The sequence below is a fragment of the Oculina patagonica genome, chromosome 3, assembly GCF_052425735.1.
Source record: "Oculina patagonica isolate OP01 chromosome 3, crgOcupat, whole genome shotgun sequence".
In the NCBI taxonomy this organism is placed as follows: Eukaryota; Metazoa; Cnidaria; class Anthozoa; order Scleractinia; family Oculinidae; genus Oculina; species Oculina patagonica.
The window spans coordinates 163,858-181,357 of record NC_135760.1 but is presented as its reverse complement, the minus strand read 5'-3'; the positions used below and the strand labels follow the sequence as shown (position 1 = coordinate 181,357).

The 17,500-nt window shown below is 42.9% G+C and overlaps 1 protein-coding gene across 1 annotated transcript in view; it reads right to left on the bottom strand.

Moving 5' to 3' along the window:
• Positions 1–17,500, bottom strand: part of LOC144645973 (uncharacterized) — a 140,293-nt gene that overhangs the window by 80,172 nt on the left and 42,621 nt on the right. The window contains 11 exon segments of the mRNA XM_078505487.1: positions 1,768–4,025; positions 4,741–4,812; positions 4,815–8,985; positions 12,159–12,353; positions 12,631–12,837; positions 13,351–13,461; positions 13,898–14,236; positions 14,674–15,000; positions 15,398–15,676; positions 16,227–16,541; positions 17,214–17,403. Coding sequence (XP_078361613.1) covers positions 1,768–4,025; positions 4,741–4,812; positions 4,815–8,985; positions 12,159–12,353; positions 12,631–12,837; positions 13,351–13,461; positions 13,898–14,236; positions 14,674–15,000; positions 15,398–15,676; positions 16,227–16,541; positions 17,214–17,403 — 8,464 coding nt within the window.

Here is a 17,500-nt window from a genome sequence, read left to right as displayed (position 1 = left end):
AAGAGTCGGGTTGTTTGGGAATGCAGCCCAAAATGGGTGGTAAACTCCATCTAAAGCTAAATACTGGCGTGAGACCGATAGCGAACAAGTACCGTGAGGGAAAGATGAAAAGAACTTTGAAAAGAGAGTTAAAAAGTACGTGAAACCGTTGAAAGGGAAACGAATGGACTCAGCAATGCGCCGTTTGAGATTCAGCCGGCGGGCGGGATCGGCGTGGAGTTTGCGGATCTGAATGGACTGCGGCTTCGCGCTCGTTTCTCCTCGCCGTCGCACTTCTCTTGGGCGCGCGTCAACGTCGGTTGGGACTGGGTTTGAAAGGTGCCGGGAAGGTAGGTCTGGACCTTCGGGTTCGGTCTGTTACAGCCCGGTTCTCTCATGGCTCGGGCTCGACCGAGGAGTCGCAGCGCATGCCTCTTGTGGCTAGGTGCCGTCCTCCGGCCGGTTGTCGAACGTGGTGGACTGCTTGCAGTGCTCCGCGACTCTGCCGGTCGTTGGGGTGGTGATCTCGTACCATGCGCTTGGGACGTTGGCGGTCATATGGGTCCTCCGCCCTCTTGAAACAGGACCAAGGGTCTAACATGTGCGCGAGTCTTAGGGTGATCGCCCCGAGGCGGTGGTGAGGCGGCCTCGGCCGGAGGGGTCCGGGCCGTCCCGGCGCATCATCGCCGCCTTTCTCTCTTGGGTGGTGAGCGTGTCTGTGGGACCCGAGATGGTGCTTGCCTGTGGGTGGCCGGGCTCTGGTGGGGCTCGCGCGTCGTCGGGTGGGAAAAAATGAATGAGTGTACGAACGCAAAGAAGAACTGGCAATTTGACGTACATTAGTGAACTAGTGAACTAGGCCCATACACTGTGCAAGTCTGGTGAATGAATGGCAAGAAATGTAAAAATGATCGATGTAAGCGTACACTTGCAATGAAAGTGCGAACAGAAGGTGAATGGGCATATGCGACACTAGCAAGTACTGCGTATGTTTTGACTTGAAACGACAAGTGGATGAACAAATATGGTTAGTAAGCAAACAATCTGTAAAACCTTTCAGCACACATCGCTGACACAATTGACCACTCTGAAAAATGACAAGCATGACAGTAAAAAACAACAAATATATACAATGGGCGTTGTATTAGTATTATGTGAAACTATATTTTGCTAATCACTGACAATACACAAAACCAATCGAAAACACCACTGACAGTTAATGAAGTGTGATATACATACCAGTCACTGTAGAAGAAATGAGACATGACACGGTGTGATGGTCGCAAAAAATAAACAAAAAAAAATGCTTCGGATGCACGCACAACTTAACAAATCATTTTTATTTGATTATTATTAATATCACATTTAAGGTTTGGTTATTTATTTGACAATAAATATTAGCGAAATAAATAGTTAATACAGTTTAGTTGGCCAATGGCTACTAAAAGCGATGCGAAAGTTCAAATGTCTATTTTGTTTCGTCAAAAGCGTTTATTCGCATGGTTTACAATCTGGTGATTTATGTTATTTACAGATTATCAGATTTAGATTGGCATCAGCTGTTTGTTTTCTGTTTTGCTTTGACAATGAACCTTTATTATAGTCGAAGTTCCTCGTTAAAGGTTTAACCTTACAAAACATTTAGAGCGAAAACAGTAGGATATGTCCACTGCCAATCACATACACAAACGTTGCAATTCTTTCTGGCATGCAGTTTACATGCAATTTCTCTCACGTGCATTGAGAGGCATCATGCAAATCAACACACGCTCCGTGTGGCGGGAATACCTTGATCTGTTGCAGCTGACCCTTGATCTCATCCACCTTCCACGAGACAGGCCTCATCCAGCTCAGCTTCTTCAATGTGACAAGCATCCACTGTAGGAAATTTTCCAGGACAAAATTAAACTGCATGTGCCTCGAGCTGTAGATATAAATCAACGACTTGTGTTCTAACACATACTGATAAAGTGTTTCAATGATGACAAGGTAACGTTGAACAACTGTTGTTTCGTATGGAATCGACTCTCTTCTTGGAGATGTTACTTGCGTTTGACTGAAAAGAACAGTTTCGGGTGTTATCGCCTCAGCAGTTGCAGTCTCTTCCCTTGGGACCACTTCTTCTGTTACATTGTACATTCCAGCAGGCACTCCTGACTCAACAACTCCTCTCTCGAACACGACTCTTCGCTGTACGGTCGTTGTCGTCGTTCGTTTTACAATTCTTTTCACTCTAACACCATTTTCATCAACATATTCTTCAACAGATTCATCGGGAGAGATGCCTTCCCTTTCTTCTACAGGAAATTCTACGGTAATTGGTTCTAGTTCGTGACCTTCTCTCTTTATAGTTCTTGTTGTAATTGTTCGCCTCACAATTCGCCTCACTCGAACACCGTTCTCGTCAACATACTCTTCCACCTCCTCTGGTGACTCATCTTCTGATGGTGCTACAGGAAACGTAACCTCGACTGGTTCAATCTGCTGGCCTTCTCTCTTGATAGCTGTTGTTGTGATTGTTCGCCTCACAATTCGCCTCACTCGAACGCCGTTCTCATCAACATACTCTTCAACTTCTTCTGGTGACTCATCTTCCATTCCATTGATTTCAGGAATAACTATTTCCCGATTCAAAGTCGTCGCAGAAACACTCTCCATAACATCCTCGCGGTCAACATCGACCTTTGGTTCAGGTTCTTTTGGCTGGGAGGAAAGAATTAAGAAAGAAATGTCTCCTGGAGGTTTTCTAGGTTCGTCTGATGTTGGTTGACTCTCTTCCATCCATTCAGGGAGGACAACTTCACGAGTTTGCACTGAAGGTACAACGTCTTCAGAGTCAAGGTAAACAGGTGCCGCTGACTCAAACACCTTTCCATATGGTACGTCCTTCGCTTCATCAACAGATGTACGAATAACACTTCTTGTTGTGATGGTTCGTCTTACAATTCTCCTCACTCGAACACCATTTTCATCAATATATTCTTCTACTTTTTCAGGTGATTCATCTTCTGATGGTTCTATTGGAAACGTAACCTTGACTGGCTCAATCCGTTTGCCTTCTCTCTTGATATTTGTTGTTGTGATTGTTCGCCTCACAATTCGCCTCACCCGAACGCCGTTCTCGTCAACATACTCTTCCACTTCCTCTGGCGATTCATCTTCTGGTGGTGCTACAGGAAACGTAACCTCGACTGGTTCAATCTGTTGCCCTTCTCTCTTGATAGCTGTTGTTGTGATTGTTCGCCTCACAATTCGCCTCACTCGAGCACCGTTCTCGTCAACATACTCTTCTACTTCTTCTGGTGACTCATCTTCCATTCCATCGATTTCAGGAATAACTATTTCCCGATTCAAAGTTGTTGCAGTAACACTCTCCATTATGTCGTCTTTTGGCTCGGGTTTGGTTGGTCGAGATGGCTGAATTAGGAAAGAAATGTCCCCTGGAGGTTTTTCAGGTTCGCCTGATGTTGGTTCACTCTCTTCCATCCATTCAGGGAGGACAACTTCACGAGTTTGCACTGAAGGTACAACATCTTCAGAGTCAAGGTAAACAGGTGCCGCTGACTCAAACACCTTTCCGTATGGTACGTCCTTCGCTTCATTAACAGAAGTACGAATTACACTTCGTGTTGTAATGGTTCGCCTCACAATTCTCCTCACCCGAACACCATTTTCGTCAATATATTCCTCTACTTCCTCTGGTGACTCATCTTCTGGCGTGGCTACAGGAAATTGAACCTCGGCTGTTTCAATCTTCTGGCCTTCTCTCTTGATAGTTGTTGTTGTAATTGTTCGCCTCACAATGCGCCTCACACGAACGCCATTCTCATCAACATACTCTTCCACTTCCTCTGGCGATTCATCGTCTGATGGTGCTACAGGAAACGTAACCTCGACAGGCTCAATCTGCTGGCCTTCTCTCTTGATAGCTGTTGTTGTGATTGTTCGCCTCACAATTCGCCTCACTCGAACGCCGTTCTCATCAACATACTCTTCAACTTCTTCTGGTGACTCATCTTCCATTCCATTGATTTCAGGAATAACTATTTCCCATTCAAATCGTCGCAAACACTCTCCTATCCTCGCTCACTCGACCTTTGGTTCAGTTCTTTTGGCTGGGAGGAAGAATTAAGAAAGAAATGTCTCCTGGAGGTTTTCTAGGTTCGTCTGATGTTGGTTGACTTCCTCCATTCAGGAGGACAACTTCACACTGGTACAACTCTTCAGGTCGGTGCCGCTGACTCAAAACCTTTCCATATTGTCCTTCCTTCTCACATTAATCTTTGTGTCTCCTTCTTTAGTCTTTTCTTCTGGCTCCCCTTCTCTCTGATATTTTGTTGCCTCTCCCTCCCCCCGTTCTCTCAACTCTCTCCCTTCCTCTGCGCCTGGCTACGTTTCATCTCTTTCTCTCTTTTTTTTTCGCCTTCCCCACTTCTCTCATTTTCTTTCTCTTCTCCTCTTTTGCAGTCACTCTCCTTTCGTCTTTTCTCAGTGGTCAGTGGCTGTGGAGTCCCCTGGAGGTACCCTGTGTTGTTCACTCTCTTCCTCCTTCAGGGAGGACTTCACGGATGAGGTACAACATCTTCAGAGTCAGTCAGGTGCCGCTGACTCAACACTTTCCTTGGTCGTCCTTCCTCATAACAGAAGTACGATACATTCTGTTGTAATGGTTCGCCTCACAATTCTCCTCACCCGAACACCATTTTCGTCAATATTTCCTCTACTTCCTCTGTGACTCATCTTCTGGCGTGGCTACAGGAAATTGAACCTCGGCTGTTTCAATCTTCTGGCCTTCTCTCTTGATAGTTGTTGTTGTAATTGTTCGCCTCACAATCGCCTCACACGAACGCCATTCTCATCAACATACTCTTCCACTTCCTCTGGCGATTCATCGTCTGATGGTGCTACAGGAAACGTAACCTCGACAGGCTCAATCTGTTGACCTTCTCTCTTGATAGTTGTTGTTGTGATTGTTCGCCTCACAATTCTCCTCACTCGAACACCGTTCTCATCAACATACTCCTCAACTTCTTCTGGTGACTCATCTTCCATTCCATCGATTTCAGGAATAACTATTTCCCGATTCAAAGTTGTTGCAGTGACACTCTCCATTACGTCGTCGTGATCGAGGTCTTTTGGCTCAGGTTTGGTTGGTCGAGATGGCAGAATTAAGAAGGATATCTCCCCTGGAGGTTTTCCAGGTTCGCCTGATGTTGGTTCACTCTCTTCCATCCACTCAGGAAGGACAACTTCACGAGTTTGCACTGAAGGTACAACATCTTCAGAGCCAAGGTAAACAGGTGCTGCTGACTCAAACACCTTTCTATATGGTTCGTCCTTCGCTTCATCATCAGATGTACGAATAACACTTCTTGTTGTAATGGTTCGTCTCACAATTCTCCTCACTCGAACACCATGCTCATCAATATACTCTTCCACTTCTTCAGGTGACTCATCTTCTGATAGTGCTACAGGAAATTTAACTTCCACTGGTTCAATCTTCTGGCCTTCTTTCTTAATAGTAGTTGTTGTAATTGTTCGCCTCACAATTCTTCTCACTCTAACACCATTTTCATCAATATACTCTTCCACTTCTTCTGGCGATTCATCTTCTGATGGTGCAACAGGGAACGGAACTTCGACAGGCTCAATCCGTTGACCTTTTCTCTCGATAGCTGTTGTTGTGATTGTTCGCCTCACAATTCGCCTCACTCGAACACCATTCTCGTCAACATACACTTCAACTTCTGCTGGTGACTCATCTTCCATTCCATTGATTTCAGGAATAACTATTTCCCGATTCAAAGTTGTTGCAGTGACACTCTCCATGACGTCGTCTTTTGGCTCAGGTTTGGTTGGTCGAGATGGCCGAATTAAGAAGGAAATCTCACCTGTAGGCTCTCTAGGTTCTTCTGATGTTGGTTCACTCTCTTCCATCCACTCAGGAAGGACAACTTCACGAGTTTGCACTGAAGGTACAACATCTTCAGAGTCAAGGTAAACAGGTGCCGCTGACTCAAACACCTTTGTACGTGGATCGTCCTCTGCTTCATCAACAGATGTACGAATAACACTTCTTGTTGTGATGGTTCGTCTCACTATTCTCCTTACTCGAACACCATGCTCATCAATATACTCTTCCACTTCTTCAGGTGACTCATCTTCTGATGGTGCTACAGGAAATTTAACTTCCACTGGTTCAATCTTCTGGCCTTCTCTCTTAATAGTAGTTGTTGTTATTGTTCGCCTCACAATTCTCCTCACTCTAACACCATTCTCATCAATATACTCTTCCACTTCCTCTGGCGATTCATCTTCTGGTGGTGCTACAGGAAACGTAACCTCGACTGGCTCAATCTGTTGACCTTCTCTCTTGATAGTTGTTGTTGTGATTGTTCGCCTCACTATTCGCCTCACTCGAACACCGTTCTCGTCAACATACTCTTCTACTTCTTCTGGCGATTCATCTTCTGATGGTGCTACAGGAAACGTAACCTCGACTGGCTCAATCTGTTGGCCTTCTCTCTTGATAGCTGTTGTTGTGATTGTTCGCCTCACAATTCGCCTCACTCGAACGCCGTTCTCGTCAACATACTCCTCAACTTCTTCTGGTGACTCATCTTCCATTCCATCGATTTCAGGAATAACTATTTCCCGATTCAAAGTTGTTGCAGTAACACTCTCCATGACGTCGTCTTTTGGCTCTGGTTTGGTTGGTCGAGATGGCCGAATTAAGAAGGAAATCTCACCTGTAGGCTCTCTAGGTTCTTCTGATGTTGGTTCACTCTCTTCCATCCACTCAGGGAGGACAACTTCACGAGTTTGCACTGAAGGTACAACATCTTCAGAGTCAAGGTAAACAGGTGCCGCTGACTCAAACACCTCTGTACGTGGATCGTCCTCTGCTTCATCAACAGATGTACGAATAACACTTCTTGTTGTGATGGTTCGTCTCACTATTCTCCTTACTCGAACACCATGCTCATCAATATACTCTTCCACTTCTTCAGGTGACTCATCTTCTGATGGTGCTACAGGAAATTTAACTTCCACTGGTTCAATCTTCTGGCCTTCTCTCTTAATAGTAGTTGTTGTAATGGTACGCCTCACAATTCTTCTCACTCTAACACCATATTCATCAATATACTCTTCCACTTCCTCTGGTGACTCATCTTCTGATGGTGCTACAGGAAACGTAACCTCGACTGGTTCAATCTGTTGACCTTCTCTCTTGATAGCTGTTGTTGTGATGGTTCGCCTCACAATTCGCCTCACTCGAACGCCGTTCTCGTCAACATACTCCTCAACTTCTTCTGGTGACTCATCTTCCATTCCATCGATTTCAGGAATAACTATTTCCCGATTCAAAGTTGTCGCAGTAACACTCTCCATTACGTCGTCTGTTAGCTCTGGTTTGGTAGTTCTCTGTGGATAATTCAAACCTTCAAAATTGACAGGTTCTTCAGGCTCGTCTGGCACGGCAACAAACCATTTGGGAACCCGTGGGCGCCTTTTTATCTCCAACACTACAATTTCTTCATCAAACTCGTCGCCTTCATCGTCTTCTGATTGTTCATCTTCTTCTCGGTCGTCTTCCATCTCTATTTGCGTTTCTGAATCTGGCTCCTTGTTAGGTGTAGGTGAAGGCCCCTTGTGTGCCCTTTTTCTGGGTATCTCAGGTGTCTCAGGCAGACCCTCGGGAGGTTCTATTCGTTTGCGCTCGCGTATTGCTGGGCTTTCTTCCTCATCTTCAAGATCCTGGAGTGATATTACAGGTCGGTGCCTTTCAACAACAGTTGCTGACAGTTCCTCGATGACAAACGGTCTTTCGGTGGCATCTACTGTTGGCAACACAGGCCGATGTGGCTCTACCTGGACTGATGCAAGAGAAATCTCTTTTGGCGCTGATGGTTTCTCTTTGACAGCTACCAACCACTCTGGATAAGAAACGGTTCTTTCTACTCTTGCAAGATTTATATTTTCGTCGTCATTTTGGCTCATGGACGGCTCGTCATCCTTTTGTGCAGGCAATGACGTTGATGACGGCAACTCGACTGTAACAGGTTGTACGTTTCTTTTTAAATGAGTTGTAAATGTGGCTTTGGTGAGCTTTTGTGTACGACGGCCGTCGTCGGCGGTAAACGTCTCGATTCTTTCTATATCCTCAGGTCCTTCGCTAAGCTCACGTTCACCAAGTTCTCCAGGTTGCAAGACAACCTTCACTGCTCCATCTCGCAGCACCGTCTTGGTAGAAGTGGTAAACGACGTCCGTACTACTCTTCTCACTCGCTGACCGTGTTCGTCTGTATACTCCTCCACGTGTTCTCTTGGCTCTGAAGGGACATCGACATCCATCTCCTGCGCAGGTATTTGGCGCTCTAATCTTGTTATTGTCTTGGTGGTTGTTACCTTAGAAATCCTCTTTACCCGACGACCTTCTTCATCAACGTATTCCTCGATTACTTCTTCTTCAGGATTCACTATCTTCCTTACTGAACGCTGCAAAGGAATACTCACCTCACTTGGTTCCTTCTCCAAATAAACAGATGCTGCTGATTCAAACACAAGAGGTTGTCTCCCACTGTCGTCTTCTTCTTCTTCATAATCTTCTTCATCAGATGATGCCCCAAGAAGTGGTTTTCCCCACTCGAATTCTTTTGCATCTTTGTCTGGCTTGCTTGCTGCAACAGGTTTCTCCTCTTGTTTAGTCTCTGGTTCGGATTTGAAGGGAACTGGAATGTTAAAACTTTCTATAGTGCCCTTTTTAACGGTAGTAACTCCGAATGGAGACTTGTCCCCTACTGTCTCGTCACTATCTGAGGTTCTTGAAACAGGCTTTCCTAATTCGAAAGGTCTACCAGATAGTCTTGACTTTTCAGGAGCTTCTGGGACTTTTGGCTCCGTTTTAACGGCTTTGGGAACCTCAAATCCTTCGAGCTGACTCTTTTTAACCGTTGTGACCTTAAAAGGAACGGTAGAATCACTGTCCGCCTGAGGCTCGTCATCCTAAAGATACAAGGAAATACCACGCATGTCATTAAACTTAAGAAAAACTCTTAACTGTCCTCGCCTAGCTACGCACTTGACATATTACATAGCGCCTTGTCCATACTTAATGTTTCTACATTCTTGCTCGGTTGATCGGTTGGTTGGGAGAAGATATAGACTATTTGTTTTGTCTACAACAAAGCTGTTCAAATAAATTTACATATAGATGACTTTTTTAAATTATAAAGAAGAGAACAAACCCTGCGACAATCACAATGCAAGTTACCAACGTTAAATAATTAGCCATCCAGTTTTATTTTTATTTTCGCGGCTAACTTTTAAAATTTGCATGACAGTGACATTCAACGCGGCCCCACGTTAGATTATATTGTAATGCAATCCTTTTTTTAAAAAGGGCAATTGTCAAAGAAAACGTACAACATTCTTAGAAAACGCATTTGAGCAAGGGACTAAGGAGTCATCATTAACGATATCGAAAATCAATGACGATAATTCCCCTACAAGGCCTGTAATTTGTTAGAATAACATTCTACGAACAATTTCAAGAACAAGAGATTTTTTTTTTAAATCACACAGATCTCCACGCCAACCTTCTCGTAAGTTCCTAACAAAAAATTGTTCCAAGTAATAACGTGTTTGTTGCCGAAATAAACAATCGCTTAAAGTTAAACAAATGGCACCCAAAACATTTCAAATACGCCCTTTCTTGAGTAACCTTCTCTGATATTAAGGAAACTGAATTTCTGAGTCCGACTGCTCTTTATGTCACGCGAGAATTTTTCTCACGCAATACTGACGGGGCGGATATCATCCGAGAATTAAGAATATTTGCAATGAAATCACCAGTGGGAAAACAACCTTCAAAAAACAATAAGAAAACGATAGATAAAACCACCATCGCTATTTGAGATTGTCATGTTTTCCGTTCAAATTTCGAAACAAATATTCAGCTCAGAGAATTAATTCCGAATTTTGTTTAAAAGATTGGTGAATAAATTAACATATAAAACATTTTCATTTGAAAGATGCGGTCTGTTTCTGTATGATCGCTGGTTATATCAGAACTGATTTGATTTTGCTATTTGACTGACAGTATACGGGCCAAATCTCCGTTACGAATCAAATTGAGGGCCACGTGTCGATAAATACTCAATTTTACGTCCGGTTTTCAATTTACTCGAATTATCTCGCGAATGCTAGCGATCAGATGGAAGTCAGCGCCTTCATGCAGCAATGGTCGTGAACAAGAGGACATTTGTAGCACGTTGCGAAAGAATAAGTGTCTCGTTCAACATTTTCAGATCCGTTTAGCTATCATCAGGGAGAGCTTTACGGTTCATCAAAAGTCTAGTTTCAGTCGGTTTTAACATAATTTGCATTAACAACCTCAGAAAGCAACTCGTGCGTTTAAAAGAATAATTCCACGCAAGTTAGCTATGTCACGTTTGAAAAAGACATTGTTGCATTGTGTCGAAATCGAACTAAACCTCAAAATAAAGTTTACTTAGCTGAAAAAACGTCATGTAGGTAACACTGAACCGAACAGAAACGATAATGCTTTCGACTGGAGGAGGATCAAGAGAAACATTTGGGATAAATATTTCAGCTGTCCCTTTAACGTTCTGTTACTATAAAGGATAACTAAAGAAAACAACTCACATCTTTCTCACGCTTCCTAAAGAGTCCAAAAACTCGATAAACAGCTTTCATTTCGGATCCAATTGGATTATGTGCCACGACGCTGCCATCAAATCATCATTCACGCTAAAGACAGCAACTAATCAGCATATCGAGAACTTTCTCAATTGTTCACCAAGAATTGAACTGTTGCAATATAGCCTGTTTATTTACCAACAGGTCTGGCAAGATGGAAATGATCGCAAATGATTTCAGGATCGTTCAACGCAACGGGCAGTAATATCAAGCAGCATTAAGATTAAAAGTAAAGAGCCTCAAAATAATAAATTGCAAAACAAATACAGCAAGACTAAAAGTCGAGTTACCAAGGTTTACACGTCACATCAAGTTAAACCTGACTGATGTAGTAGTACGAACGTATCTAGCAGTATTTTCTCGAAAACTGAATTTATTGGTGTCTTGTGGTTTCCGCATTCTTAACAATTACTTAAAGAGATATCGCTACGAAAAAATTGGCCTGTAAGCAGCGGCCTCCTTTGATTCAGTGTTACTGACGGGTAAAACAAAGACTTTGCCTGCAGCAGTGCATCTGATTAATTTAATTTGCACATCACAGACAGAATACCGCTAAATATATTGTGACACAGATCTTATGACCAACGTTTTGCGACATGGCTAAATGATCATGTAAAAACCATGACGTGTCCTGATGGCGATAACCAAAAAAGATAACTTTCGGAGCACTGGTACCGCTTGCTGATTAGATAGCAAGTTAAAGAAACTCTTTGATATTTTAACGAGAATCTTTACAACAAAACGAGCGCCAGTTTTTGTACCCTCTTCAGTCACAAATGAATAATAAGCTGTCTTACATGCAAAAACGGTTATTGTTGTGAAATGCAGACTGAAGACTGAAATTAGCTATTACCTTAACGGTTACTTTAACGGTTAGTTTAAGACATATGCTAGCATTAGGGTTAGGATTAATTAATAGGGTTAAGATAAGGTTTTGGTTAGTTTAGTCAGGGTTAGGATAAGTCTGCAGTCTGCATTTTACACTGGAAGAGATGTTTCAGAAGATGGTTTATCATTTGCTTCCTTAGAGTTTACACAGGAAAGTGGAACCAAAAAACCAATTCATTGAGCACCAAATGAAACAGCAAACTGTGGCTAAGCGCCGATATTATGTAACATTTAAATAAACGATACAAAACAGTGTATTTACCTCAACCTGAGTCTCACCGTCACCATGCTCCACAAACAGCGTGACATGACCAGAGTGACAGTCACGTCACCCACATAGGACTTGGCAAGAAGGCTAGCTACATTACTAACCCTCAGAACTGCTTTAATGGGTACACAATGTGAAGGTGCAAAGCGGGTAGTGTGAATAGTGAAGGGACAACGCGTGCAGTGTGAAACGTGAAGCATAAAACGTGAAGCGTGTAGCGTGAAGCATGAAACGTGAAACGTGAGGCGGGAAGCGTGAAACGTAAAGCGAGATATGTGAAGAAGGATCTTTCTGAACTCACCGTGACTTCAACGCGATTTCTGAGCTCCAGTAGTTTAGTTTGAAGCTGTTCCCACTGATTGTTGATTCCGTCCACTTTGTCTATAACAATGCTTGGGTCTTGCTCTGTATCCTGTAGATGGCGTACCACTTCTTGCCCTGTCTCATTCGTATTCACAAGCTGATAGTTGAGGCTGGCCACCTCGTGATCTAAAGCCTTTTAAAAGAGAAATTTGAGGACCTTTGTCACTATATTTCCTTTATAAAAACAGCTCACAGAAAATTTGGCTGTATTTCTACAGTAACAGATGAGATGTGAAGACTAAGAGCCCGCGATCAACAGTTCTGTTAATAAATGCAGCCTGGCTTAGTTTATCACAACAATAACTTGCAATGGGGTTTAATTCCAGCTGCGATCTCTTGTTACAGTTGCTCATATTTTTGGATTTAGACTGAATAATAGGTAAGAAAAATATAAAATGTACGTAAGTTACCTTGACCCGCCTGCTTAGTTTCTTGGGATCTTCTTCTGTCAAAAGCGACTCGATCTCTCCAAGCCGTTGTTTGATCTGAACCGTGAGGGACTGGACTGGCTCATCCAGATTTTTAACTGTACTCCAAGTACTCTCCAGTTCCTTCTGTCGCTCGTTTGACGCGACCACGATAAACTCCATACGGCCTCGCACGTTAGCAATCTCCTCCTAAACAGAGATGCAGCAGTAGAGGTAAAACAAAATAAGGCCCTTTAAAAGCTTAGACGTGTATTAGCATCGTGGGACAAAAATTTCCTTCCTTTTATTCCACCAAATTGCCATGATAGAATTTTTTCCATAAACGATAAGTGGTGTTAATTTTATCAAATAACACTTGCAAAATAATTTGTTGCAGAGTCAATTTAGACGGTACGACCTTTTACCACTGTCACAAGCAACAAGCTTACGATCCGACTGTCGCGTCAGTAACAAAGGCACACGCGTATTAACATGACCTTAGTCGCACGAGTAAACTCTAAATCAGCCTGTAAGGTGATATATATTTTGGACGATTCTTCTTAAACGGGAACTTGATCTGTTTTACAATGATTTGAAACAAAAGCCATAATACAATAAACTATTACATCACTCTTTGTTGGGTCGGGTAGCAGCTACTTCTGTCTTGGTTCCTTGCAATATGAATTCTGCAAGGTTAAGAATAGGATGGAAGGATTTACTGACCTGGATTTCGTCACTCCCGGCAGCTCCTTCACGGCCTTCTAACAAATCATTTCCCGCCTTCAAGAGCAGCGCAACATCGCCCTGGTTCTGAGTGATTTCTTTTTGAAGGGTCTGAGTAAAGAGGTCACAAGTAATTCTGTTAGCATCATATACAACCATGTTCAGATTACTATACAACGAATTAAATGCAACCATGTTTTTTATTTCATTTCTGTTTAGCAACAAAAGAGTTGCACCAAATTACGTTCAGACAAGAGGTAATTATTACCAGATGTGATTTATGTTGTAAGAAAAACAAACGAAAATCTAGCACCGTTTTCAATTCGCAAATGTTAACTTAACGAGTCCTGAGTAGCTTCGGCGCTTTCATTTCGCGTTCAAACACTTGCAAACGTTACTTGAGTCGCCAAGCAATGTTTCCTCAAGAATTGCTGCGTGACAAAAAGTAACACTTTCTTTTTTGCGTTCAAACATACCAGGGGTTACCCGGGCCGTCACATAATGTTACGTTCGGACGCGTTGCGTGACAGGAACCATTGGTTCTTACCTTGTGTTCAGATATTTGCCGCCTGATTGTGTCCGTGTCTCCACCAACGGGTTCCAACTTTTCCAGCCTCTTCTCCGTCCGTCCCAGGAAAATTGTTATATTCCTCACCAGTCTCCTGTATTTCTCCATGTGTAACACTGTGATCTCTAATGTCACGTTACGTGTTTCCAGGCCCTTCCATACTTCATCGTACCGCGTGCGCACTGATGTCAAGTCCTCCTCGAGAGGGGACTGGGGCGTTTCGCTGGGCTGTAGGGCTGTGATGCTAATGATGACCTTTCCAAGGCCAACAAGGAGATCAATTTGAGCCTTGTACTGTACGGCTTCATTCTGTAACGCCTAACAAAAAAGTCGAACCAACATAGTTAGAACCAAGAATCTGTCACTTGCGATAAAAAAGACACGTCAATTCGCCCCTCCTAAAACTGAAAGGAGACTGAGCACAATAATTGGGCGCTAGGATGTCTGAGTAACTGTCGTGAGCTAATCGACTAATCATCACTCACATTGGTTCATGATAACCTCGTTCCCAAATTACCAAGGGAAAAGCCCTGGAAACGAGATTGAAAAAAATTCAACCTACTCCAACATTCTGGAGGGGTGAATTAATTTACAACGGTTGAAAATACTGTAATGGATCTACGGTGAAGGGATAACAAGCCCCCAATATTGGAAACTCGGTGTCAATTTGAAAAGAAGAGAGTCAGTTCTAAATTCACTGGCTTGCCCTTCACATTTTTTTAACTGACGAATTTTGAAATGGCTCATTCTTTTACCTTCTGTTCTTTCATCTGCGAGCTGAGCACATCAGGGTCGAGACCCACTGGGGGCATGGAAACAAGCCTCACTTCCATGTTGTCTAACCAGACAGTGACGCTTTTGTAGACTGTGTAAAACTTCTCTGATTGCTCCTGTAACTCGTCAAACTTAGCTGTGGTGTTGAGCAGTTTAATGGCCAAAGTTTGCCAGTCCTTATTGACACGGTCTAACGTTTCTAAGATGATGGACTGTTGTTTGTTCTTCTCCAGATTTATCAGCTCGTGCCCTCCTTGATTCACAGACTGAAAGGCTGGTCGCATCTTTTCTACTTCATCTTGGAAATGCTAACAAATGAAAAACAGCAAAGGGATTTTGTAGTAAGTAATTTGTAGTGAGGTAAATGACGCATTGCGTTGCATGGCATTCAATAAACGACGGTAAACAAATCGGACAGACGAGTTTTCGGAAAAAACGATCTCGGCCGATTAGCAAATAACTTCGATACAGAGAAACAAGGTGATGTCACGACAAAGCCGTAAGTTGGTGTTTGGGAGAAAGAAAGATTCTGTGAAACGGGAGAGCAAGCCATTTAAGAGTGTTCCCAAAGCTTTTACAAGTCCTTCAACAATTAGGAATGCTTGTTAACCTTCAAGTACCAAAAAATTCTCACGAATAACATATAATGAAATGTATAGGACCAGAAAGGAGAATTTATATTTTGAGCTCGAGAATGCCACTCACCTGTAACTTCTCTTCAAACACAAGTATGTCACTAGTCACCAGTTCACCAGAGTCAAGTCGCTTAATCATTCCCAGTTCCCAGCGTTCAAAATCTTTTGCGATCATAATGAACACGCTCTTGAGCTCTTCTTTTCGCTTGTCGGATCTTTCCATCACTTCAACCCACAGCTTGTTCATCTGTTTTAGTTTGGACTCTTTTTGTTTCTTCTTTTGCAAGTGGAACATCTCGTTCAGAGCTTCCACAGAGGTGCCATGACGGTTTACTTCGACTTGAAGAGCCTGACAAGAAAAGAAATCTCAGCTGATTCCGAAAACAACCAACATAAAACTTGATTAAGGTTGGCTTCTTTTTTAAGTCTCCCATTACAACTTGAATTTAGGTACGGGCCATTTTTTTGGAGGGGGGATCAAAAATCCTGAAAAAATTGTTTGCAAAAGCAAAAAAGCCCAAATAAATTGTTTACAGACATCAAAAAACATTGTCTGCAGGAAGATGCAGCCAGAAAAATTGTTTGCACAGACAACAACACCGAAAAAAAATTGTTTGTCTTGAAAAAAATTTGACCCCCCCCCCCCCCACCCCTCCAAAAAATACTGGTCCGTCCCTAAGAGCTCGTTATCGCCTACATTTACGTACCTACCCAATACTACTTGTACCCCTACTACAAGTCTTACTATGGCATACTATAATTCTTAGTTTAAAAGGTAGTTTTGTACGTTGCCACACAAGCAAAATAGAAAAGAAAAAATCGGGTCAACCAGCGTGTGATCCAGTTAAGGAAAGCGATGTTTTTATCAATCAGAACAAACAAATGGTTTCTCGCGTTACCTTGAACTGTTGCGCCTGGTTTCTAAGTTCAACGAGATTGCGTGACACGGGCGGTAGTTTGTCCAGCTGTTTCTTGAGCTCGTTCAGTGCCTTGATAGTGGCATCCAGTCCATCCTTAAAGTTCTGTGACGTCGTGAGAGCGGACTGCAGCTTGGCCTGATACACAGTGATGTTTGCACACAGCTGGTCGTATCGTTCATTTATGGACTTTCCTCGCTCAAACTCGGGGGTGCGAATCAACCCTTCAATGCTGTGACCGAGCACGCCAACAGCTACGATCTCCGCTTGATGGGAATTCACTTCTGTCTGCAGTGTCTGATAAAAGGATAAACATCGATTGTCGACAAGAGCACAGTGTTTTTTAGTTTAGGTAAATATTGTCATCTGTTCAAGTCAAATAAAAGATCTTTATAGTTAGTTTTCTCCTCTAGTTTCCTGACCCCTTTTTCGTTTTCTTTGCGACACAACGTGGCCGAGTGGTTGGGACACAGGTCTTGTAATACAGAGTCCGAGAATCGAGCCCCCTATGGTGCCACGAGCCGTCAGCTGGTTAGCTTCCTGTCTATAAAGATTGTGTCGGGTAGCAGCTCTCAAACGACTCACATGAATTATTTTCTCTCCTTCGAGAGAACAGTGGAACAAATAATAGGAACAATGCCCCTAGCCCCAAAAACAATATCAACTGCTACACTAGAGGATCAGCAAAATGAAAAGCGTACGAGAGCTGCTAAACTACTGATTGGATACTCTATCATTTTTTCATTTGAAATATTTGTTTTATATTCTCGGCCCTCCTTTCACGCCAGCTTCACAAACCACGTATAAAAACGTTTAATCCCTCCTAACCGTCGCTACAATCTCTACTAAACAAGAAGCCTAAAATTTGCTTTACTTAGGCCTGTCAAAACTTTTTACGAACATGTTGCAACATGTTATCGATCAGATGTTAAAACATTGTAAAGCTGTTTTCCTTTCATTTATGATTACCTTTAGGTCGCCGATTTGATGTTTAATGGCTGTGGGATCTGGTTTTATAGGCTGCGCCATGTATCTTGCTAGTGTGTCCTCTGCGTTGTTTAACCAAGGTAACACTTGTGATGCTTGACTGTCGTATTCGCGTAACTGCCGCCACGAGCGGTCCAAGATAGTTCCTTGTTCACTGAGTAGCAACAGTAGCCTGCGAGAAATTAACAAACGCTCTCAGTTACAACAAGTGTGTAAAAACGCTCGAAATAGAAATCCGTTGAATAACGATGACTAAAATTCGTAAGTAT